Genomic DNA, 24,199 nt, shown 5'->3' with positions numbered 1-24,199 from the left:
GGAAACAAGTTTTTCTCAATCAAAAAAGAGAGGCTTGAAAATTCCAAGAAAAAATTCATTTGTGAATTGTGACATGAGAGGGAGAACTCTGAGAACCTTCTAGATGGGTTATGTGCCCGCTTTCCAAGGATGGACTTCTGCCATTTATCTTCTATCTATATACAGTAGCTGCTAAAATGGTATAGTAGGAGGATATGGCCCTTTCCTCTTCTTGACAAAACCAATGAGAATTTGAAGCTCACATTTATTACTCTTATCCTATGAAAATGTAATCACACAAAACAATAAGGTAGATAATAAATAGTTCTGCACTTCTACTACTTAATTTAAGGAACCGGGGTCTTGGGCGCACTATAGAAATGCAATGTTCATTCGAGCCGTGCAAAAGTGTTTTTTCAAGGTAAATTTTTTTTTTAGATCTTTTTTGTCGTCTTATATTAACTTCTTTTTAAAACTTTGGTAGGAGTATGTTTCTATGCTTTTTCAATTCCTTTCCTCGAGACGGCCAATATTATGTAAAACTTTGATCCGAATCTTGTAAAGAGTAAGCGAAAACAATCCAAAAGACCATGCAAAAAGTCCTAAATATTAGGCCATACAAGCAAGAATAATCAGTACAGTGACGGCCTGTTTGGCAACGGGATGTAAGGGGCGAATATGATGTTCCCTGTATAGTATATCTGAAGTGTTATATCCGCCGTTCGCCACCCAGACATCGACTGCGGGTATAATATCTCCGTACATTATGTTCGCCCACAGGCGTGTATATAATAAGGATGGGGAGAGAGGTTGTGTTATTATATCTGCTCTCTTAAAAAAATGCCATTGTCCTCTTTTAATTCCATATTCACTTACACATATTCACCCCAAAACAAAATCAGCACATTAGTCTAAAATCCAAATGAAACAACCCCATATGAGCTTTAATCCAGCCTAAGCTTCTGTAATATGTAGAGTTCATTAATAAAAATATTTTAGATTCCAGAATCCATTAATAAAATATATGAATAAAAATATCAAGCATATACATATCCGTTCTTCTATAAATTACTCAAATAAATCATTTACCTCGTATCTTTCTTCATATTATATCCACCAGAAGCTAATCCAGTCAACAAATGGCCCGTAATATTTTGGGAAAATAATGGCTCAGGAAGTGTTTTGATAATTAATACCCAATAAAGATATTTTTAGCATTAATAAATATTCTTAACATGTCATTGATGGATATTAATTATTAAAACACGTCATTAGCCGTCATTTTTTCAAATATTTTTTAGGAGTATCTGGAATAAACAGGCTGGCCTGAACTTGATTGACCCACAATCTCGGCGCGTTGCAATGGGCCATATCGAGCCTAAAAGACGCGGATCGGATAGAATACAAAAAGCTAGAATGCAGCCCAATGCACGCTCCAAGTGGGGAGAAGTTTAGGATTGAATTGAGAAGATTTTCGTGATTCCCGAGGGAGGGAATATCCTCCCAAAAGATTTTCAAAATGGTAGGTGGGGAACTTAAATGGACAAATTTTTCAAAAACAATAAAGAGTTGGCCAATCGGAATACAGATGTTTGGACACAAATTCATACATGTATTCTGATTAGAGTCATTTAATATATTAGATCGTTTTAGACACTTGTGTGCATAGATATACCAATGCCTGTCGCATTGGTTTCTCATCAACCCCAAAAAAACACCCATTTTTTTTAAGGCAATTTATTTGGGCCCTAGGAGCGTATCTGACAATGGAAATGGAAAAGGAATTTCTAGGTGAGAGACTTGGGTGCAAAGGAAAAATTATTCACTGCTCTAGATGCTCCAGATTCTACATTGATGTGGGGCTTAAGTCTGCATCAATTTACAATGGAGGTAGGGCAACCCGGGGGCGGTGCTGTGCACCATCCAGACCGTCGGTCTCTATAATCAATGATCTAAAATTTAAAAGATAGGGTCCGTGAGCTGCGGTCATATGTGACGGTGCTCCAGGAGCACTAATTAATTTTTCGATACAAAGAGTTTGTTTTGAGAATTGAGTACTTCATGTACATTAACCATGTGTTACAGGCAAGCAAAGTGTATTTTCAATTTTCAGTGCCTAATGGGACAGCTAAGACTCCCACGTTTCTCATCCAATTGATTAGCGTTTCTTACGCAAGACAAAACATATATTTTTGTGTTGTTTCAATAGATCCTACATCTTTGATCTCACTACTCTATCTCCCCAAGTGTTTGTAAACTATTACTATCACCTCCTTTTATTGAGCTGCCATTTTCATCTTTGAATTCTAGACTTCTCCCCATTTTCAATAGGAGAATAAATTCTTTATATTGCCGGTATAAATATTTGTTTTCTCCAAATCAATTACATCGCGTCACGTTGCAAAAAAGTGATCTCAATCAGTAGAACATAGCGACGTGGCGCAATATAATTAATTTGGAGAAAACAAATGTTTACACCGGTGGTGTAAAGAATTTAATCTCTTTCAATAGTGTTGACTAGCCATAGTCACAGGATAAAATAGGGCGCTGCTATTCGTAGCCTTTTATTTTCTCCCGTAACCCGTTAAAAATTTCCAATTATACTCGACAGTTAGTTACTGAAATTGAGATATATTTTCAGCATTTAAGTACCGAAATATAATATTTTTTTCAATAGATATTTACCGAAAATGTATGTTCGGCAGTTGTTTACCGAAAGTTGAACATATTTTCGACATGTAGTTACCGAAATATAATTTTGTTTTCAACAGCTATTTACCGAAATGTTATGTATGATTTTCAACAACCATTTACCGAAATGTAGTGGGCTATAGGAGAAAATAGAAGGATGCGAATAACAGCGTCCATAAAATATCATTAAACTGCGTGCTTGACTAAGGAAATTAAACAAACTTTATACACCAAACTAATCATTATCGCTGACAAAGCGTAAGTTAGGGTACCCTACCTTTTCTCTCTAAAAGAAAAACATAACTAGATAAAATTCAAAAGCTTGTCAAATAGTTATACAATAAAAATCATTGAATTGATGAATCTTAACTTACTTTTTTTTTGACGCTGCTATTCGTAGCCTTTTATTTTCTCCCATAGCCCGTTAAAAATTTTCAATTATACTCGACAGTTAGTTACCGAAATTGAGATATATTTTCAGCATCTAATTACCAAAATATAATATTTTTTCAACAGCTATTTACCGAAAATATATGTTCGGCAGTTGTTTACCAAAAGTTGAACATATTTTCGACATGTAGTTACCGAAATATAATCTTGTTTTCAACAGCTATTTACCAAAATGTTATGTATAATTTTCAACAACCATTTACCGAAATGTAGTGGGCTATGAGAGAAAATAAAGGGCTGCGAATAGCAGCGCCCTTTTTTTTTTTTGGTAAACAAGGAGAAAAAAAACTACACTTTATAGTGCAGTCGTGTTCTTCATTTATTTATTTATTTTGAATAAAGTCATTTCCAAAGAAGAACGTACAAACCAAACCACCATAACATATCTCTTGAATACATAGAATTAAGTCGGGAAAAATACTAGTAACAAAACAAGGTCTCAAATCTTCCTACAATCAAACTAAAAAAAGATCCCTATGATGTAGATTAGCTCAATTGGTCACCCTGAACATTTCAAATGAAACAAGCCGTCTTACTTATTCTGAAAAGTGAAAAATAGATAATTAACAGATATAAAGGAAAATGAAAAAAGAAAACGTAGGCGAGGATATATCAGAAAGAACCAGAGAATCCAGGGTAAATTACGCAAACAAACAATGGTATAGGTGATAAATATACTATTCTCCAAATACACAGGGGCTCCACTGTAAATATCACTCCATATTTTCTACGCTAGTTTTGGTTTGAACTTTGAATGTGACATATGGTTTAGCCAAATAGAGAGGAGAGATAGGAAGAGAGTTTTAGAGAGAGAGAGAGAGAGAGAGAGAGAGAGAGAGAGAGAGAATCTGGGGAGAAATCCCCGGCCTAAGCATCGTCGCCCGTCATACTCCGTCTCTTCTTCACCTTGTTTGTACTATTCAGCTATATATAACGCTCATACGATTGTGTTGTGTGTATATATATGTGCAGTAAATTGACAAACGGAATTGTTGCAGAGGCTGAAACGATGAAGTAATCGACGGTTTTCTTTATCTGGGTCACGACAGATTTGAATCCAGGTAAGCCCAAACCTGTCAATTTTTCTTCTATTAGGGTTTGATTGGTGGTTTTAGCCTTTAGGTTCATACATATTTTGGCCAGTTAGGTTATGTAATTTCACTACAATAGAGATATGCACCATAAAATGTTTGTACTACATGATTGAAATTGAGTAGTTAACAACATCAGTGTTCTAAAAGTCAGCCGCCTAGGCCGACTAGTCCCCGCCTATGCACTAGGTGGTGGTCCAATGCCTAGATTAGGCAGCCGACTAGTCGGCCTAGGTGCTAAGCGCCCCTTTTTCGCCTGACTAGCACCTAGCAATTTTTAGAACATTGGTTAACATGGAGTGATTGGATTCATATTCGGTATATTGGTTGTGTACTAAATAGTATTGAGCTTGATGGGATTGTTCACTTAGCCATGTGCATTTGTTTTGTTATTTTGCCTAAGGTCAATTTTGCGTGTTGACTGACAATATCTCAACCTGTAACTAAAAGAGCGTTATAAATATTAGGCATATTGCTTGGTAGAAAGACTGCATGTAGGACCGTTCCAATGATTTGAACGATATGCCCCAGCCTCCAGGTTTTTTTTTTCAAGCATAGAAGCCCCAGGACTAGAAGGAGTAGGATTTATTCTCATGATTATAAATAAAGTCCATCATGCAATCAAAAGAATTGATCTTATTGAAAAATCGATGTCTTGCTTCCTAACTCTGAGGGAACAACAATAGCCAGACAAATGATCCATTTTTTTCCATAGCGCTGGGGAACACCATTGCATACATTGTATTATTCATCATTTGCAAAACAACCGCAGTCAAAAGTTGAGATAGCCCATAATGGGTGAACTAGATACATTGTGGTTCTTGTGTGTTTGTGCCTTTGATTCTTTTATTCTCTTCATTCGTACTGCCTAGATCCTGTGCTGGGGTTCTGCATATTCATAACAGTGTGGAATCTGATTGTGGTGCTTAAATTTTTTTACCTTTTTTTTGGTTTTGCAAGAAGATGTTGTCGAGAGTTGATTCTAGAAAGAAAACTGGTGATGATTCTGGTAATGGGAAGTTGTTACATGATATTGAAGCCATAAGTAAAGCCCTATACTTGGATAAAGCGCGTTCAAAGAGCTCCTCGTCTTCGACCCTGAATAATCGATCAAAATCTGCCGGAAAAGCCCGTCTGCCGGAACCCAAACCAAAGCTTAAGGATGTTAAGGAAGAGTCGTTAAATAAGGATAAGAAGTCCATTTGGAGTTGGAAGGCCTTAAAGGCCTTAACTCATGTCAGAAATCGTAGGTTCAATTGCTGTTTCTCACTGGAAGTCCATTCTATTGAAGGGTTGCCCTCTCATTTTGACAACCTTAGTATCTCTGTGCATTGGAAGAGGCGGGACAGTGGGTTGGTGACTCATCCTGTTAGTGTTTTTCAAGGAGTAGCCGATGTTGAAGAACACTTGGAACTCACATGCTCGGTTTATGGCAGTAGAAATGGACCCCACCATTCAGCAAAGTATGAAGCGAAGCATTTCTTGTTGTATGCAGCATTAGTTGGTGCTCCTGAGCTTGATTTGGGAAAACATCGTGTTGATCTCACTAGGTTGCTTCCTCTTACTTTGGAGGAGCTAGAGGAGGAGAAGAGCTCTGGAAAGTGGACAACGAGTTTCAAGCTATCAGGCATGGCTAAAGGAGCAACTATGAATGTCAGTTTTGGTTATTTGGTAGTTGGGAATAATTCTATCGCTCCTACCTCTAACAGGGATGCTCCGGAGGTCTTTAGTTTGAAGCGGAATAACGCGAGTATGGGCAAACCGCTGACAAAAAATGACCAAAGTGGTTATAAGAGTACAATACAGCGTGCTGGAAGCCTTCCTATTAGGTCTTATACTTCATCTCGTTCGGTAGAAGACATAAAGGATCTTCATGAGGTTTTGCCAATATCAAGTTCAGAACTTTCTGATTCAGTAAGTATATTGTATCAGAAATTTGATGAAGAGAAGTTGAATCCTACGGTTGAGGTTGATGATTCTTCTGAACCGTTTGAGCCCCTCAAATCAAACTCGTACTTGTCAGATGCTGGCAAGGAGAATGCCGAAAACGAGCGCGAAGATGGTGAGTTTTCTTTTGTGGAGCATGGGATAGAACTGTCGTCAAAGGAACGGGTACAGTCAGAGGAAGGTATCTTAAAGGCTGGTAATGATACTGAAATTGAAATTTCTGACCTTCCAAAAATTAACATAGATATGGTGACATCCCTTGAAGAGGACAGCAAGCTTCATCCCCAGGTTGAAGAATTCGACTGTCCCAGAGACGAGTTTGTTGTGGGTGATTTAATTTCCAAAGAGAATGATTCGTGCACCAAAGAATTACTCATGAAAGATCTCGATTTAGCCTTGCATGTTGATTCAGACGTGGCAACATGGGTGGATACCCCAGAAGGTGATTTCCAAATTCCCAATATTGGAAAAGATTACGAGGAAGATAAATCAACCTATAAAGAATTACTCATGAAAGATCTTGATTCAGCCTTGCATGTTGAGTCAGACGTGGCAACATGGGTGGATACCCCAGAAAGTGAGTTCCAAATTCCCGATATCGGAAAAAATTACGCGGAAGATAAATCAAGCTATAAAGCAAGTCGCAAAGGCAAGTCACTCAGTTTGGACAATGTTACCAACTCTGTAGCTAGTGAGTTCTTGGACATGCTTGGGATAGAGCATAGTCCATTTGGCTTGAGTTCTGAAAGTGAGCCTGAGTCGCCAAGAGAGCGTCTGTTGAGACAATTCGAGAAGGATAGCCTAGCAACGGGGTCCTCCTTATTTGATTTTTGCATTGATGATGAGGTTGAACTCGGTAATGAAGCTCCAACGTCTGTATGGGAAACCTTTAATGAGGACTTGGATCCATATCCATTTGCTCAAGCTTCGAATGTGAAGCTTAAGCTTTCTGAGAAGCTTTCTGAAAAGCTTAAACTAGAAACTCAAGAAGAGAGGAGTAAAACTAGGGCCTCAATGCTGGAAGACTTGGAAACTGAAGCTTTAATGCGTGAGTGGGGCTTAAATGAGAAGTCTTTTCAACATTCTCCACCAAATAGCTCTGGTGGGTTTGGGAGTCCCATTGATCTTTCTCCTGAAGAGCCTCCCCAGTTGCCTTCTCTTGGAGAAGGCTTGGGCCCTTTCATTCAGACCAAAAATGGAGGGTTTTTGCGGTCTATGAATCCTACACTTTTCAGCAACGCTAAAAGTGGTGGTAATTTGGTTATGCAAGTTTCTAGTCCAGTCGTGGTGCCTGCGGAGATGGGATCTGGTGTAATGGGGATATTACAACACTTGGCTTCGGTTGGAATTGAGAAGCTCTCCATGCAGGCAAATAAGTTAATGCCTTTGGAAGATATTACTGGGAAGACAATGCAACAAATAGCATGGGAAGCTGCACCCAGTCTGGAGGCACCCGAAAGGTTTGTTTCTCAATTTAGTTGTTGGTTGTAAGTGCTTGAAGCTCTATAATTTCCTTATCTCTAGCACTCTCCACTTGCAAAGGTGGTCATTCTTGTCAAATCGCAAATTGAATCGTGACATTCTGATGAGATAGTTCACAAATCTTAGCCTTATGATTCACTTTTTATGATATTCTCTTGGTTTCATATATGTATAACCTCATAAAAGGACAGTATTTTAAATGCAACTAATATCAGTACCACTTATGTACAGATCATGTGATAAAATTGATAACTAATCGTTTCTTACTTTTTTTTGCAATCAAAAGGTTAAAACTTAAAACTACATCGTTTTCACTTTAACATTATGCAAATAAAAAATAGGAACGGAACTAGGCCATGCTGAACTGCACGGACGTAGTAAATCCAAATGAATCATAAATTGGAGTGCAAGATCCCCTTAATTCTGATTCAGCAGCAAGATTTCCATTGAATTGGTTGTACCTCGAATCAAATCGAAAATTCCAATCGTGAATTCTACGATTCTAATAACCATGCAGGTGGTAATTGTTTTATCTCTTCTTGCAGGCAAGTGCTGCTGCAGCATGAATTGGAGGCTGGACTAAATATGGATGGTGGGCAAAAGAGGGTCAAAGGAAAATCATCTGGACACGGGTCAAAAAAGGTTGACTCTAGTTCAGTTGGCAAGGAAATGGACTCAGAATATGTATCACTGGAAGATCTTGCTCCTTTGGCAATGGATAAGATTGAAGCCCTCTCCATCGAGGGGTTGAGAATACAGTCTGGAATGTCAGATGAGGATGCACCTTCAAACATAAGCCCACAATCGGTTGGCGAAATCTCGGCCCTTCAAGGGAAGAGGGTACACATTGGTGGGTCCTTGGGTTTGGAGGGAGCTGGTGGATTGCAACTGTTGGATATTAAAGAAAGCAGCGACGATGTTGATGGGTTAATGGGTTTATCGCTAACACTTGATGAGTGGATGAGGTTGGATTCTGGTGAAATCGACGATGAAGATCAAATTAGCGAGCGAACTTCCAAAATTCTTGCAGCCCATCATGCCACCAGTACGGATATGTTTCGTGGAAGGTCAAAAGGTGATAAAAAACGGGGCAAAGGTAGGAAGTGTGGTTTGTTGGGGAACAACTTTACGGTTGCACTTATGGTGCAACTTCGCGATCCCTTAAGAAATTATGAACCAGTTGGTACACCGATGCTTGCTCTTATTCAAGTGGAGAGAGTGTTTGTCCCTCCGAAACCCAAAATATATAGCACCGTACCATTGGTGAGGGAGAATAATGAAGAGGATGATGACGCTGAATTTGTAAAAAAGGAGGTAATGAAGGAGGCTCCCAAAGAAGAGGAAATTGTAGAAGAGGAAAGAATTCCTCAATACAAAATCACCGAAGTTCATGTTGCCGGTTTGCAACCCGAGCCAGGGAAAAAGAAGATTTGGGGTTCCGCTACTCAACAACAGTCTGGGTCCCGTTGGTTGGTGGCTAATGGAATGGGAAAGAACAACAAGCATCCATTTATGAAATCAAAAGTTGCTGGCAAATCAGCTCCCCCGGCGACAACAACGACCGTCCAACCTGGCGAGACGTTGTGGAGCATCTCTTCACGGGTTCATGGTACAGGGGCTAAATGGAAGGAATTGGCTAAGCTTAATCCCCATATTAGGAACCCAAATGTGATTTTCCCAAATGAAACTATAAGATTGAAATAACACTCCTTTTGATCCATTCGAAATGGTGGGTTTCTGGGAAGTGATTGCTGTTTGCTTGTGAATTGTGGTTACAGCATTGTAATTAGTTCGGAACTCAGCCAGACTGGATACACCTACTTGAAGATTGGTTCTGAGTGGAATGGACACAGGATCGTTCTAGAGGGCTCGGTATGCGAGTCCTGCCTGTGGAGATTTAGCTTGTATTTGCCTCAAACATGGTCAGACAAATGTCTTCTTGTGCAGTAAATGAAAATGACGCATGGTTTTGCTCAATGTAAATGCATATGTTTTGTTAGCATGCACGGGAGAATCATTTGTTTGGACATTGTAAACATTGGTTCGGTTACATGAAATAGAGCTTGTTTTGTTTTCACACAACGTGCTATTGATTTCCCAGGTATATTTCTATTTACAAGGTTTCTTGATCTATGTGACGAAAGTAGGTTATCCATTTCTACCTATGCCTTGCCTTTGGTTCCTGTTTTGCTTGCTTTCTGCAGTATTTTTGACATTCTTTTCAGTTATAAGCTATACTTAAAATATGTGTACAGAAAGTTGTGCAACCATGGCAACACGGACTGTACGACCAAGCTCCCAGCAGATTTCTGTAATCTGGATTTCCCAGGTATTTCTATCAGAATGTTGCTTCTAATCATCACTTGGTGGATCACGGATGTCTTGGGAACTTGGTTTCTGCCTTGAAACCCTTCGCTTCTCTTGTGTCGTGTCTTCTTTTTTTAGCTCTCATGTTTCATTTTCCTTTCCAAGCCCTTAATGGAAAAGCATACAAAGCCCCTTGAACAGCCTGTGATGCCCTACTGCTGTCTGCTTCTACAGGTTCTCGTTCCTGGTTTCATAAGTTCGAACGTGTCAACAAATTCTTCTACTTCTCTCCAACAGTCAATTCGTTGGCATGTCGAAATTTGTTGGCACAGTGACGATTTATTTTCTATCTTTCCGAAACCTGTTGGAAGCGGGAAGCTTGAGCACATGGTATAAGCTTTTGTACCAACTGTGTTTTGTGGCTTGCCAAAACTCCACACCCTCTTCTTTTCGGCAGAACTGCTTGTACCCTCGTGCTTGGAGCAAACCAAAAACTATGGGGAACTCCCCGATTCTCTTCACTATCTCACATTCATGTAGACCCACAATTAAGTAAATGAATTTGACACGTGTGGTTGTTAAAAGGGATGAGGCATCACGTAGCATAGGAGCACCGAATAATTACTCTGAAGCATACATCCAATCAAGTAAGAATTTAGGTGGACAAAACGAGAAAGAATGTTAAACTTTCGCTGATCCGTTTAACCTAACACGATTGTAAAATATTGGGGTGGAAATTCGTTCATAGGATTATTGAGTACCTAATCCGATGCGTTAATAGTGATTATAGTACCGAAGGGGCTCATGGCCATGTATGACACCCAACTTTCATATATTACGTTTAATCGGGCGCATAAGTTGGCATAGACACCTGAATTAGGAATAGTATTTGTTCACTTCAATCTAAGGAGCCACATTGTCACTATACTTTGATTCGCAAAATTGGAAAAGAGAGCAAAAAATTATCTTTCTGCAGGATATCAAAAGTGGAGCGCAAGGATGTCCATCAGGTCCACCGTCTAGCGAAGCAGGCTCTAATGTCTTTCGTTCGTCCCCTAGATGCAGGAGTTCAACACTTTTGTAGTAGAGCCAGGGTTAATTTTCCATATTTGTAGCTCTTCTTGTTGTTGATTCTTAAACTCTTGTAAACTGGTTTTTATCAATATATATATATATATATATATTCCTCAGTTTCAAAAAAAAATCTAAGAAACCATTCTTCTGAATTCCGTTGTACCAATAAAAAAAAGAAAAAAGAACCATTCTTTATTTCCCAGCAGCAGTCAGAATTGACTGAAAAGTGTGATTATTTTTCTGGGATCTAAAGATTCCCATTTACTACCAGATAAAATATCTCAATCGGATGTTTAGATCCAACTTCCAAGTAAAAATTGGAAATGGGGATGCTGCTGAGCATCTCCACGTAGAGAGCGTACTAGAGAGCGTATTAAGTGGTCGATCCGGTCATTTATCTTGACAATCAACGGTTTGAATCTTAACCGAACAATGAATGATTCAGAATTGTATGCGCTCATATTGCATTCGAGCTGTCCGTACCGAGATGAACGGCTAGATCAACCGCTCTATACACGGTATAAGGCGGGAGTGCTCGACAGCATCCCCATTCCTCAAATTGACCCCTATAGTATGAATAGCCCAACTTCCAATGTACAATTATATACATCCTGTTTCTAGAAGCACAGCTGCCCCACAATCCCATTTTCCCTTTCCCATTTGATTTGTGGAATATGGACTTTGACTAGGCCATGAGGATAGAACCATCTGACTTCTAACTGGTTGTGGAAACTCCGCAAACTACTCCACTTGATTCATTCTAACCATGGGACCAAAACAAATTAGATGACTGTTCAGTGCACAAAGGCATCTGCTTAACTCCAAGATTAGTCGAGCTGGGTGTAAGCTAGCCCCTAACGCCCGAGTCATCAAAAAATGCATCTGCTTAAATAGGTAATCCGTGCTACTTTTCGGCGGAGAGGTAGATACAAGTAACCGTCCAGCGCACAAAACTTCCGCTTACAATATATATTGTGCTCGCTTTTTAGTTGAGAGGTAGATTCCAGTAACTCAAACATGCACCAAAGCACCGATGAATACGAAAATGGAAAAGGCCATAGGTGGTTTTAGGCCTTCACTTCTAATTTCTTCATAAATCATAGCTTCTGATACAAAAAAGATGATAATTTTGGTATCAACAGGATCTCGGTTCACAAAAAAAATCGTAGCACATCTATCATACGCTCGCAGTAATCTACAATCCTATCGGCCTAAATCAGTATCTGGATTACATATCACGTGCTAAAAAATAATATGAAGTTGAACACAAGTAATATAGACAAACCTGTAAGAACAAAAACATGGTGGGCAATCTCTAATAACTGAGGACCGGTACCTTCTTTATGTTAATCTCAACCTCATTCTTCTTCTCCTTCTCCTTCATCATCAATATCTTCTTGTTTTCTCTCTTTCTCTTTTATATACCCATACTTTCTAAGAATCCACAAGTTCATCCGAACAATGTTTCCAATGAAGACAACCATCATCAGACACAACCAAGTCAACACCGATATCTCAGTCACTTCGCGCAACATGCTTTGTGCACTGACACTCTTCGGCGACATATTCCTTAGGGCAAGGAAATAAGTCAGTACTTGAGCAGTAATTGAGATCCACATTATCACCATTTGAACCCACATCCACCTACGCCTCTTTAGAGGTAATCCGCTGACGAGTAGAAGAATTATGCTAAGCGATGCTAGAAAAGCAATTGTATTGAAGATCATGAATAGACTGTACTGAATATGGTCTTTGTACGCCATTACAGCAGTTCCAACGGTGTGAGGGTCATCCACGGGGTTCCCATTGGAGTCTAGTTGATAATCGTCTTGCCAAACACCACCTGGTGGGGTTAGTCCGGCTTGAAATGCCACAGTGGCAATTAGGGATGCCACCACCATTAACGCGCTTCGCTTCCTACCGAGCCAATCTGTATGCTTATGCTTTGGTATAGGCTTTTTCGAACTTTTTTGGTGCGAGGAGAGGCGTTTGGCGATCTGAGGACCTTTTGTAGGCACCCATTCATCCGTGATCAAATGCAAGTCCTTCGCACTTAAGCCTCCAGCATGTCGAAGTGAATCCTCGATTTCTGAATCTCTCAAGTCTCTGGGACTTTGTTTTAGGATGTCTAAAGATGTTGAACCATTTCTATTCAATGCATTTACTTCTACAGAACCATTAGTAAGTAAAAACTTTATGATCTGCACAATGTGGATACAAAATATTGTTAAAAACGGAAATCCATGAAACAAGCAAATTTTAACAATAAGCTATTAACGAATAGAGTTTGAAGCAATTGCTAGAACTTTATAGCTACTGATTGAGACCAAAATTGCATTAGAGGTAAAAGAATTTGGCCATGCCAACTCCAATTCAAACGCAACCGAGCTTCGCAATTATATTCAAGCTTGATTTGTTTACAAGTTAGTGGAGCTGATCACAAGCCCAGTTCGAGTAGCTTAGGCTTTTGTAGAAAGTAGTTTACACAAAATATCAGAAAATAAATACAGTATAAGAGCTTGTCCCATTATATGCTATTGCAAAAGTGAAAAAAGAAAAGATGGAATTCGAGTACAAATTGCAAGTCGGCTCGGTGGAAAAGACATTGCACGTGTCGAATGGATCAGAAAGGGCCGGGTTCCCCTACAAACTATTCGAGCTAAAATTGATTATTGTTCCTATCCAGTTCGAATTATCTATCGCTTTAGGCCTTCAAAAACTCAAGGCCGGCCCTGCATAAGCTTATCGAGCCAAATAATATGTACTTTAACTCAATTGAAAAACTTAACCTACTTCTCCCACTTGAATGGTTCTTGTAAAAAGTTAATCTTGAACGAACTTTTAACGACCAAAACACGAGTAGGGCTCAAGTCGCTTGGATCGTTTTAACGGCTCTACTTCCAAGCAACCCTGTGTCAATACTTCCATCTCCTCTCACTCAAAATTTCTCAACATAGCAATTGAAAAACCTATCCTTCTCCTCGCACTTGGTTTGCTTATGTAACAAGCTAATCGTGAACGAACTTTTAACGACTAGAACACGAGCAGGGCTCAAGTTGCTTGGATCGTTTAACGGCCCTACTTCCAAGCAATCCTGTTTCAGTACATCCATGATCCATCCTCTCTCATTGAAATTTCTCAACATAACAATTGCTCTAGAAATATTTCGTTCTTTGTTTTGGAAAAAGCCGTAACCAAAGATTCAGCAACATGATTTTGCCAGAAGCAGTTAAAAACAAGGAATTGGATCCTCTCCGGTCCAAGTTTTGAACTTGAGGAAACCGTCCAAATCTGGAATGTCCACTGCTATAATAAATAGTTTGAATTTACTCATAGATTGATTGTCCCAATGTATGGTCGAGATTTGGACTATTTCCTCCTTTTAAAACTTGGACCGGGGAGGGTCCGATTGCGAAAAACAATACAGAAAGAGAGCAGAAATACCTCAATATGCTTCTTGGCCACAGCAATATGCAAAATGGTATTCCCATCACAATCTCTCCAATTCACCAACTCCCCGTCTCTCCTCATAACCTCAACCAAAACCCTCAACGCCTCCACCCTATTATGCCTCACGGACAGGTGCAAACCCGTCTCGCCGCGGTCCGTCACCATCCGAGTCGACTCGGGCACAACTCGGACCAACTCAGCCACCACCTCAACTCTTCCCTTCATCGCCGCCACGTGCAGCGGCGTCCGCCCGTCGGAATTCCGCACCATACCCATCTCCGGAGCTGCCAGTAGCAGCCTTTTTACAATTTCCAGGTGGCCCTTTGCTGCTGCCAGGTGGAGGGGCGAGCTGCCTTCCGAGTCCAACTCGGCTGCGAACTCGGGCTTTCGGGTCAGTAACTCGGTGGTGAAGTCTAGGTGGCCGAGGAGGGAGGATAGGTGGAGAGGGGATTGGGAGATGCATGAGGCTATGGCTTTGTCAATAATTAGTGGGTCGTGTTGGAGTAGATTGATCAGTGACTCTACACTTCCTTTCATTGCTGCCTCTGAAAGCCTTCTCTCCATTTCCTCTGTCATGAAACTCTCTCTCTCTCTCTCTCTCTCTCTCTCTCTCTCAGAATTCTCTCCCTCACTCTCTCTCTATTTTACTAATAAATTCTCTCCGCCAGGATAGGAAAAATGGGCTTTTCCTCCGAACCAATAACTTCTGCCATATCAGCCAATAGTACAAAACCAAAGCATACAGTACAAAACCAAGGGAAAAATCACATGCTGTGTTGTGCTTGGACTCCAACTTGGGTTAAAATTATAAGGCTCCTACACGCCATAAAACAGTACAACTGTACAAAACCCCCTTTTTTTTACATGGTCACATATGTGAATGTCCGGATCAATTTACGTGCATCTCTACCATTTTCCTCTTACAGCAAGTTAGCATCATTTTGAGCCAAAATTGCTATTGATCAACAATACACTTTTTCAATTTTACCTACTTTAACCCCACACTAATACACTCTATTTTACATTCTCTCTATTATTATAATGTTAAGTTTTTTAGACTATTTATATATTAAAAAATATGATTAAAAATTAAGTGTTCCAAATTTTCAATTCGTTTGAATTAGTAAAAAAATATTAATTTTTTAATTATTTTATCATAAAATGATCATGATTAATTTTTATCTCTAAAACTCTCGTAATCAAGTTTAATTTTAACCCAAGTTAGAGTCCAAGCACAACACGTGATTTTCCCCTTGGTTTTATACTGTATGCTGATGTGGCAGAAGGGTATTGGTTTGGAGGAAAAACCCATTTTTCCTCCACCCGGAATTGACATGGGGATGGGGGGATGCACTTTTGTTTCAATTTCTCATAGGAGGAAAAATATTGTAGAGAGTAAAGTTCATATATGCACAAATTTAAACAAAAGTTCTATCAATAGGTAAGAGGAAATTTATAAAAATCAGAAACTAGTCTTAAAATTTGAAAAATTGTGGGAAGTACTTTTTTTTTTTTTAAATCAAGAAAAAGATGGGAGGGGACAATCAGCGAAGCAACTCTCCTTGGGCGTGACCATAGGGGTTCTCTACCCTCTGTGGAATGTCCGGTTCGAGTCATAGCTAATGTCCGTGAGGACAGGCATAGCACCACCTAGGTACATGATAACAAGGGAACAAATCCCACATTCCCTTGCCGCTGACAAGACTCAAACCTAAGTCTTGCATGAACATGAATTAGGCTTTTGCCATCCAAGCTATTACCATCGGTGGTTGTGGGAAGTACTTTGATACACGCTTTACCAGAGCAGTTGATAGCATTTTAGAACCTCTTTTTTCCCCCTCACTAGTATGAAGGGGTATCTAAGTTTGAGATACAGAAATTACGCAAGAGGCTAAAGATTTGCGATGAGGTAAGATTTAAGACACAAGCTTATTGGCTTCGTTCTCTTGTGTTCTCAGAATATTTCTCTTTCTCTTTCTACACGATTTTCAATAAGTTTTTCTTCGCTATCAACTTCTTTTTATCTATCTCTTTATTCAAAAAAATTTCCTTCAAAACCTTTACCAATAGTTAGGATTACAAGCTATCATTTCTTCGATCTCCATTATTAATGCTACTATGTTCCAACTACAAATCCTTATATGCATTCTAATAGTATAGTAGTACTAAATACTCATACCTAACAGTTTACATACTTAAAGGAAAATAAACTATTTTGACTGAAATCATTTTTCTTCAAATAGATTTAGGGTTGCTCGAAAAACAAAAAAAAGATTTAGGGTTACTCTTATTTCGGCTAAATAAGCCAAGGTGGCTTATTTTTTTGTCCTTACTCAATTTTTTTCCGCATTTATTAGTTTTTTGTCGATTTTTTGAGGATTATTGCCTTGTCATGACGAGAGGAATCTAAAAAGTAAAAAATTACGATCAAAATTTAATTTTTTAATAAAGACGAAAGTAAGCCAATAAGCCAATTTTTTGTCTTTATTCAAAAAAAATTAGATTTCGATCGTAATTTTTTAATTTTTAGATTTCTCTCGTCATGACGAAACAATAATCCTTAAAAAATTGACGAAAAACTAATAAATACGAAAAAAATTTGAATAAGAACAAAAAATAAACCACCTTAAGTAGTAGTCATGCATTGACAGAATCCAAAGAATAAAGAAACTTTCAAAATAAAACCGTTAAATATGGTGATTAAACAGTCAAAATAGGTGGGAGGTCAAAGACTAGAAGCTTCTTTAGGTATAATGTCTCAAACCAGGGTTGGGTCAACTTTTTTTTTTTTGGTCTCAAAAGTCTTTGTGGGTAAACTAAAGTAATGGCATGGGCTATTGGGCTGTCACAAATTGTCGTGAATATGAAGCAAGAAAATTAATGCATTTATTCCTCCTTTTTGTTTGTTGCCAACTTGCCAAGCCACTCTCATGACTTTTCTATACCACCCACCTTCCCCTATTTGTCAATATTCAAAGCCAGATAAGATGACCCCGATGCTTTTGTTTCTCTAGGCCCAAATCAGGACCGGTAGGAACGGTGGGATTGATCATTCAAATTTAGTCGAGATATGCGCAAGTTTATTTTTATTTTTTGATCCGAAGCAAATTTCATTATAGCCAATAAGGCAACAAAATAGCAATTCCTTCCGAATACAAAGATAAGGAAAAACTAAACCAACCAATCTCAAAGGAAAAACAAGCAAAAAGGGAGACAAAGAGACGCTAGAGTCTAGGTCCTAAGCATCGGCCAAAGCCCACTTCTCACCTCCTCTAAGGGTCGTTCATGAGGAGTTAGCAACCTATCATCCACCTGCCTCTGGAAGGCTCAACCAACCAAATCAAAGACAGGCAACCAAAACCGAAGGAAACAAGAGAGAACACAAACAAAACAGGAATTACACCAAACATGGACAAATCCACTAGCACGCCGGCCAAACTCCGGCCGAAAGAAATCCGCCAGGCACTGCATCCAGAAACGCTGATGGGACTTGGCCACAAGCGGAGTTGATAAGCATCTCCGGTGAGCCCCCGTTGGCATGAGCAGGCTCTGGGCACAGGAATTGAGTAGAAATCCACTCTAGGCAAAGCCTCCGCTCCCACACACCACGGCGCCGTCTGCTGCAACCCTCCTCTGTGTCTTCAACTCTTTGAGGCTGAAAAAAGGCTCCAGGGCCATGCCCCGGCCTTTATCCTCCGCACCACCAACACGCCGGAACAAAAATCAGTGGATTATTCACTCGCCGAATCTGGGGGAAACCCAAACTGGAAACAGATCTGGACGGGGGAAACTGCCGGAGACAAGCCGGTCAAAACCGGAGATATCTCGTAGTTCCATCTCTTGTCGGATTCATATTTACTACCAAGTCGGGTTTTGTTCAGTTTACCAGTTTTTTTTGTACCATATGTTTCAATTAATTTTTGTGAACAGCAAAAGACATGTAAGTCACACATGTTTCTAAGAACTTGGTTTGAAAACAATTAAAGGGATGTCTTGTGGCAGGCAAGAGGTAAGAGGGAGAAGTGGAAGGGAATGAAAACTTATGATTAGCGAGCGAGTTGTAGATTATAGATTTTCAGACTGTAATCAAAATCTGTAAAAGTATGTTTGGATAATGTGCATAATATATTTTAAATTCTGCATTCTCCATTTTATTTCTCAAGCATATAATCTGCGGCCAAGCACCTTTAATCCGAAAATGCATAATTCAAAGTCCAAAATTGAAGCGGCCAAACATGTCCTTAGTTTCATGACATTTATATTTAGTTACTCAAATTGGGCAATTGATAATTCATTTTGATCAACGTGTTAATTGAGAATACTGACATTTTTTCACAAAACAAAACCAATTGTGCAACGTGCTTTAAAAAATACATCAAAATTTCTGGACACAAAACAAAAACATTTGCGAACAGACCTGCCATTCTTGAATAGACATTGATTAATTGCACACATATAGAGACACATTTTTTGGAGTTTGATGTTAGTAATGAACTCTATTTTTATAACGAGGTGTCCGGGCCAGCTTACGCGCACTTCGACTAATTCCGGGACCAAACCCACCATCCACTGAAGTGGAAACCTTACAGGCTCCAGCAATTGACTAAAATCAGTGAAAAGGCTCCAGCAATTGACTAAATCAGTGAATTCAAGAGTTTCCTAAATCAATCACTAGGAAGCTAGTTTTCTACAATAGTGAAACTGGATATCATTCCTAATCAGAAGCAAATTGAAGACACGTTTCAGAGCCACAATTGATACACCAGAAGAAACAAAACTAATTATCATGCCACCATGGTACTCGAATACACAGAGAGATCCGAACATCTAACGTAACCGTCATGAGCAGGTATCAAGGCCGAGCTCTCTTGTTGCTGCACGACGGGCACTTGTACTGCTTTATGTGCTCAGCTCTGGCTGGAGTGATCTTCACACACTTGCCGTGGAACCACTTCTCGCATATGTCGCAACAAATCCAAAACTCGTCGGAAGCATAGTTTCCTCCACAGGCTCCGCACAGTGTATCTCCATGCTCGTCCTCTTCTTCTTCATCCAACCCCTCCTCTTCCTCTTCCTTCTTTGCCTTTGGAGGTTTGAGCTGGGTTTCAGAACCTTGCTGTTTTCGATTCGAATAAGGCAGAATTACTAGGGAGGAGAAACAAGAGAAGTGCATAATGCAATTTGTGGCCACTATAGCCAGGGTAGCTTTGATGTTGTACGGTGGTATAAAAAGTCTTAACAAATAGAATGATAACAGGCGAAAGCTGGAAAATTGGAATCTAGCACAGAAAATGGATAAATCATGGTAGATGTATCACTATGGATCAGAGAAGCATAAGGAAGGATGTCTTACCGATTTCTGGTTCGTCTTGGATTTGTTGTTGCTGTGATTTGAGACCGATGTCTTGTCCTTCGCTTGTTTCTTTGCAGCCCCGGTCACAGCCTCAAATACTGTTGGCAGATCATTTACCATGTTGAAAAGACGCTTCCTGCCTCACAGATTCCAGAACATTTCACTGTAAATTTGCCATGAAATTCTATGGATAGGGACACAGGAAAATGTTGATCTACATTCTCTTCTACAAATATCCGGTAAATTCAAAAGATTTCAGAAAACAGAAACTGTAACTGCAATTATATTCTTGGAACATCTCTTGACATGGCCAATCGCACACTATCAATTTCCTAAAACATGTTTCACGAGGCATCTGACGAACACTTCATAATTGCACCAAATCAGTTTTTCTTGTCCACTAATGGTCAAAAAGCGCAGTGGTTTGAGAATTATAGTGCAAATGATTCAAACTGAGCAAGTAAATTCTTACAAGATCAAAACCAAGGTAAGATAAATGGTTTAAATCACATAACAAATTAATTGAGTCAGTCTAAATACATTGCATCGTAATAGTATTGATACAATTCACTTAAGATTCAGTTTGGTGAAATGTTTCAAATAGATTAGAGCAAGGACATCACTTTGAGACCAGTGGTCAAATGAATCATACACTTGGCCAAGAGTACCTAGAAACACTATAAAAGTAATCTAAATGCATGCCATAATGAATGCATTTTTCATTTTGGCTTATTTTGCGTACACAAAAAATCCTGTGATAACAATTTTGATTGGTCTCAACTCTAATGTAGTCAAATGACCAGCTTGGATCGGAAGCAATCATATAGAGGGTCAGTACATTATCTAACGTGACGTGAAAGGGAAAAACAAGACAGTGTTCAAGTATTCCAACAAAGTAAAAACTTGAATTGTCGAATGCACCACAAAATGGATAGAGAGAAGAAGGAACACCTGTCAGCTTTATCGAAACCGAATCTAGCACCAAAATAGAAGGCCACGGAAAGTAACCATGCATCACTGTGGACAGCGACAAGAGCCAACCAGTCATTCTCTTGCATCCCATCCCTGGCAAAATTGATGCCTAATGCAGGCTCCGGGAGCTCTGGGGGCACTTCTTCAGCAGGTAAATTTACTTCCCATTGCTCACTAGGGAACCCATACAGGCAAAGGTTTTCTTTCTCTACAAGGTAAATCAGTTGGTCAAAGACCATAAATACGAATATTGCAAAAGCTTTATACACAAAATCGCTACGGAATCACATCCACCTTTGGGAACAAAAACAAAAATGCACACAATTACAAAAGTAATGTGCTCCAAGTGAGACAAGTAGAAGAAGTTTACACCCTCAAGCAAAGCAAAAGGACAAGAATATGTTCTTTAACTGAGGATCAGTCATCCAAATTACCTTTTCGGAAGGGTCAATCCGGCTCAAGGTTCCTGCAAAAGAAAGGGCTTAAAAGGCCACAAAGGCACTGGGGTTGGTGTCTTCAAGGACCCTCCGATGATTTAATAGTAGGAGAATTAGCCACTAATCGATGTTCTAAATTCAATTTGTGTCGTGGGAAGGACACGTGGAGGTTGGAGACCATGGGTGAGTCCGATGATGTGAGCTCTGGTATCTATGGCCAACAAACAGTGCAGCACAGGTAACTTCTTCTTCCTCCTTTCTAGAAACCCTAATTCTCCTACCGTTAGTGACTAGATCGTCAGGGAGTCGTTGAAGACACCAACCCCGGTGTCTCTGAGGCCCTCTAAACCTTTCTTTCTTAAGAACCTTGAGCCCAGAGCTGCTATACTAGATTCGAATGTCATCACCAACTATGAAGAAGTACAAAACAAATAAAAAGCAAACAACAATCCATAAAATTAAAATCAGGGAGCGACGAAGAACTTGGAGACAAGAAAATATTAGATAGCGAGGGTATGGGATTGGGCCATGGTAGTCGGAGGAATCGCTCCTCCAGAATTGACAAGTCCAATCTGAAAAAGCCAATTAGCCAACCTAATGGAGCCACAACAGATGGAGTCATTTTTAAGTTGAAATAAACCCGTAGTAGCCAGTAGGTAGAACACTTCCCAAATCAACTCTTACCATAATGCGATGAGAGGGAACTAGAACATTATCACTAAGCAAGTAAGTCAATTTGAACAGCCACGGAAGACTCCCAAGATGAGTGAATAACAAATAATTGATTTGCTCAAACTTCATAGAAACCAGTTAAAACAGCCACAGAAGACTCCCATATACATGACCTTGCACAGGTCTGCCTTGCAACTTGTGATTCTTAATTCCTTCCAAGTTCCAAATCCTTTTGCTCATTCCCCAGTCCCCACTATACTTTTCTTGGGTCATGGCCAGAAAAGCAACTCATCCATGAAACAGTCTAGAATACCATCTCCTTGTGTAGAGTGTATGTCTCAGGAATATGATGAAGTCAAATAAATGGATTGCAACGATAAGTAACGATCTGATTTTCCTATGAAAATGTCAGAATGGTCATTAAATCGGAATTATCATTCACCAATTCAGTGAAGGGGCATTCTATTGGGAGGCCAAAGAATGACGATTCTATTCCTTCCCAAATCATTCTGCAAAGCCAAACACTACCTCCAAGTATCCACCCCCATCGCAATGCAAGAGACGAGTTCAAATGCAAGCTACGTATCCCAGTAGGACTCGAAAGTTCCTGAATACGTGTAGAATTTCAAACACAAGGCTTGGACAAAGACAAATAATTAGAAATGAAGTGAGCCAAGCCACGTCATTAAAGCTACAATAAGCATCCTTTACTCAAAATCGCGAATTCCACAATAGCAAAGATGAGATAGATTTTTCTAACCAAGTCACCACATTGCAACACAAAATCAACACACAAATAAACACACATTAACGCAAATAGACAGGAAGAAGCAGAGCTAGCAAACCCTAACTAACCAGGATCGCACTGCTGATAAAATTCTTCGACGTCTGCGCAAAAATGACGAAACGAATAGAACACAAATCAGAAATGTGCAAAAAAAAAAAAAAATTACAGAACTAAACAAAATCCGAAAACTCGAACTTTGAAGAGAACAGGCGTATCGTAGTCATCAATTGTATAGAGGTATGCGAATGGCTAGGAATGTGATACGCATGTATGTACATACCAGCGGTGAGGGCTTTGATCACGGCGGCCCGGCGGCCCTTGAAATCCCTGAAAACTTCCTCCACCGTCCGAGGGTTTTCCATGAGAGAGAGAGAGAGAGAGAGAGAGAGAGAGTAGAAGACAAGGAAGGAAGGATTATAGTCGGCAGAAAAGTAGTCGGAAAACTTCTGCAGGGGCTTATATACTGAGCTTGTTGCAGCCCGGATAAAGGATTAGTGCTAATCACAATAATCAATTTAGGGAGAATTTTGTTTTAGTCAATGGCTAATGGATGTTGAAAAAACAAAAGCCTATTTAAGTACTATGCACCAACAGTTTTTTTTTCTTTCTTTATTTTCTCGATAAGTTAGATGTCCGAGACAGATTACGCATATCTCGACTAATCTTGAAATACCGATTCCACCACTCAAATGCGCGGGTCCCAACCAAAATCAGAGCAAAATTACGTAGAGACTGAATATGACATTTTAGAAAATTCGTAATACATTATTATAAGCACCATGGCGCTACGTCTTCAACAGGGATACATATCCGATGTTTGGTTAAAATTTTACAATTTGAATAAAATACATCAAAAATACCAGCTGCCTCTGTTTGGTTAAAATTTTACAATCCGAGCAAAAAATTTCATTTTCTGGTCGATCACCAGCGCTGCCTCTGTTTCTTCAATAGTTTTAGCCGTTTATTTGGATTTGAGGTTGCTGTTTATTTTCCACCCCTAAGCCTCTTTATTTACACAAATGACTTTCGTTGAGATTAAAAAAATTAAAAAAAGAAATTTCGATATATAGATAAGGTACTGTTGGAGAAATTTTTTATGCAATATAGGAATGAAAAATGATATTGGCACTTCAAAAATTGATGCAGACACTCCAAAAAAATAAAGAAAAATGACTTTGAAATTACACTGATTTTGGAGTGCTTGCATCAATTTTTAGAGTGCCAATATCATTTTCTGGAATGGAATATCTAATAGACCAATAATTTCAAATAATATTCATCAGTCAAAATCCAACAAATTAGATCAATCGAGAAAGGATTAGAAAAGTCTGCAGGGGTGATCAAAGCATGCAAAACCACAATCTCCTTAGCATGATGTATTCCTTCCTGCATGGTATTCCATGGTATTCCTTCACCAAGATAGGACAACTTGAAATTTCCAACACTCAAAATAATCCATGAAAATCAATCTTTAATCATAGAATGGAACAAGAAAACATCAACATCT

At 39.3% G+C, this 24,199-nt stretch overlaps 3 protein-coding genes across 9 annotated transcripts; 1 reads left to right on the top strand and 2 right to left on the bottom strand.

Annotated features, from left to right (window-relative positions):
- Positions 1-3,872: 3,872 nt before the first annotated feature.
- LOC131325367 (protein PLASTID MOVEMENT IMPAIRED 1-RELATED 1) lies at positions 3,873-9,717 on the top strand. Of its 5 annotated transcripts, none has more exons than XM_058357592.1 (4): positions 3,873-4,003; positions 4,093-4,181; positions 5,175-7,618; positions 8,186-9,717. In XM_058357592.1, exons 3-4 carry the CDS (start codon positions 5,175-5,177, stop codon positions 9,342-9,344), a joined length of 3,603 nt encoding a protein of 1,200 aa, XP_058213575.1. In that variant the 5' UTR covers positions 3,873-4,003; positions 4,093-4,181; the 3' UTR covers positions 9,345-9,717. The 5 variants fall into 5 exon arrangements, with proteins under 5 accessions (XP_058213575.1, XP_058213570.1, XP_058213574.1 ...); XM_058357591.1 differs by having other exon boundaries at positions 3,879-4,003; positions 5,172-7,618; XM_058357590.1 differs by having other exon boundaries at positions 3,884-4,003; positions 4,119-4,181.
- Positions 9,718-12,059: 2,342 nt separating this feature from the next.
- LOC131325366 (ankyrin repeat-containing protein BDA1-like) lies at positions 12,060-15,241 on the bottom strand. Of its 2 annotated transcripts, XR_009199671.1 has the most exons (3): positions 14,466-15,167; positions 12,307-13,222; positions 12,060-12,127 (listed from the first exon to the last, which is right to left on the bottom strand). XR_009199671.1 is itself a non-coding variant. In XM_058357586.1 (2 exons), exons 1-2 carry the CDS (start codon positions 15,045-15,047, stop codon positions 12,380-12,382), a joined length of 1,425 nt encoding a protein of 474 aa, XP_058213569.1. In that variant the 5' UTR covers positions 15,048-15,241; the 3' UTR covers positions 12,060-12,379. The 2 variants fall into 2 exon arrangements, 1 of the variants encoding a protein (XP_058213569.1); XM_058357586.1 differs by having other exon boundaries at positions 12,060-13,222; positions 14,466-15,241.
- A 3,829-nt stretch (positions 15,242-19,070) lies between these two features.
- Positions 19,071-23,235, bottom strand: LOC131325364 (PHD finger protein ALFIN-LIKE 4-like). Of its 2 annotated transcripts, none has more exons than XM_058357584.1 (5): positions 22,973-23,235; positions 22,761-22,793; positions 20,776-21,004; positions 19,825-19,960; positions 19,071-19,587 (listed from the first exon to the last, which is right to left on the bottom strand). In XM_058357584.1, the coding sequence occupies exons 1-5, from the start codon at positions 23,052-23,054 to the stop codon at positions 19,324-19,326; spliced, it is 744 nt and encodes a 247-aa protein (XP_058213567.1). In that variant the 5' UTR covers positions 23,055-23,235; the 3' UTR covers positions 19,071-19,323. The 2 variants fall into 2 exon arrangements, with proteins under 2 accessions (XP_058213567.1, XP_058213568.1); XM_058357585.1 differs by having other exon boundaries at positions 19,071-19,569; positions 22,973-23,209.
- Positions 23,236-24,199: the final 964 nt, after the last annotated feature.

The sequence above is a fragment of the Rhododendron vialii genome, chromosome 5a, assembly GCF_030253575.1.
Source record: "Rhododendron vialii isolate Sample 1 chromosome 5a, ASM3025357v1".
Lineage (NCBI taxonomy): Eukaryota > Viridiplantae > Streptophyta > Magnoliopsida > Ericales > Ericaceae > Rhododendron > Rhododendron vialii.
Note: the sequence above shows the minus strand (reverse complement) of the source record. Positions and strands in the feature narration are given on the sequence as shown.

Excerpts from the sequence above, each read along its gene's own strand:
- LOC131325367 (XM_058357592.1), top strand. The coding sequence starts at position 5,175 with ATGTTGTCGAGAGTTGATTCTAGAAAGAAAACTGGTGATGATTCTGGT. Across the intron at positions 7,619-8,185 it reads AGTCTGGAGGCACCCGAAAG|GCAAGTGCTGCTGCAGCATG; the intron begins GTTTGTTTCTCA and ends CTCTTCTTGCAG.
- LOC131325366 (XM_058357586.1), bottom strand. The coding sequence starts at position 15,047 with ATGACAGAGGAAATGGAGAGAAGGCTTTCAGAGGCAGCAATGAAAGGA. Across the intron at positions 13,223-14,465 it reads TGGCCAAGAAGCATATTGAG|ATCATAAAGTTTTTACTTAC; the intron begins GTATTTCTGCTC and ends CACATTGTGCAG.
- LOC131325364 (XM_058357584.1), bottom strand. The coding sequence starts at position 23,054 with ATGGAAAACCCTCGGACGGTGGAGGAAGTTTTCAGGGATTTCAAGGGC. Across the intron at positions 21,005-22,760 it reads TTATCAGCAGTGCGATCCTG|AGAAAGAAAACCTTTGCCTG; the intron begins GTTAGTTAGGGT and ends TTTACCTTGTAG. Across the intron at positions 19,588-19,824 it reads CCAAGACGAACCAGAAATCG|CAAGGTTCTGAAACCCAGCT; the intron begins GTAAGACATCCT and ends AATCGAAAACAG.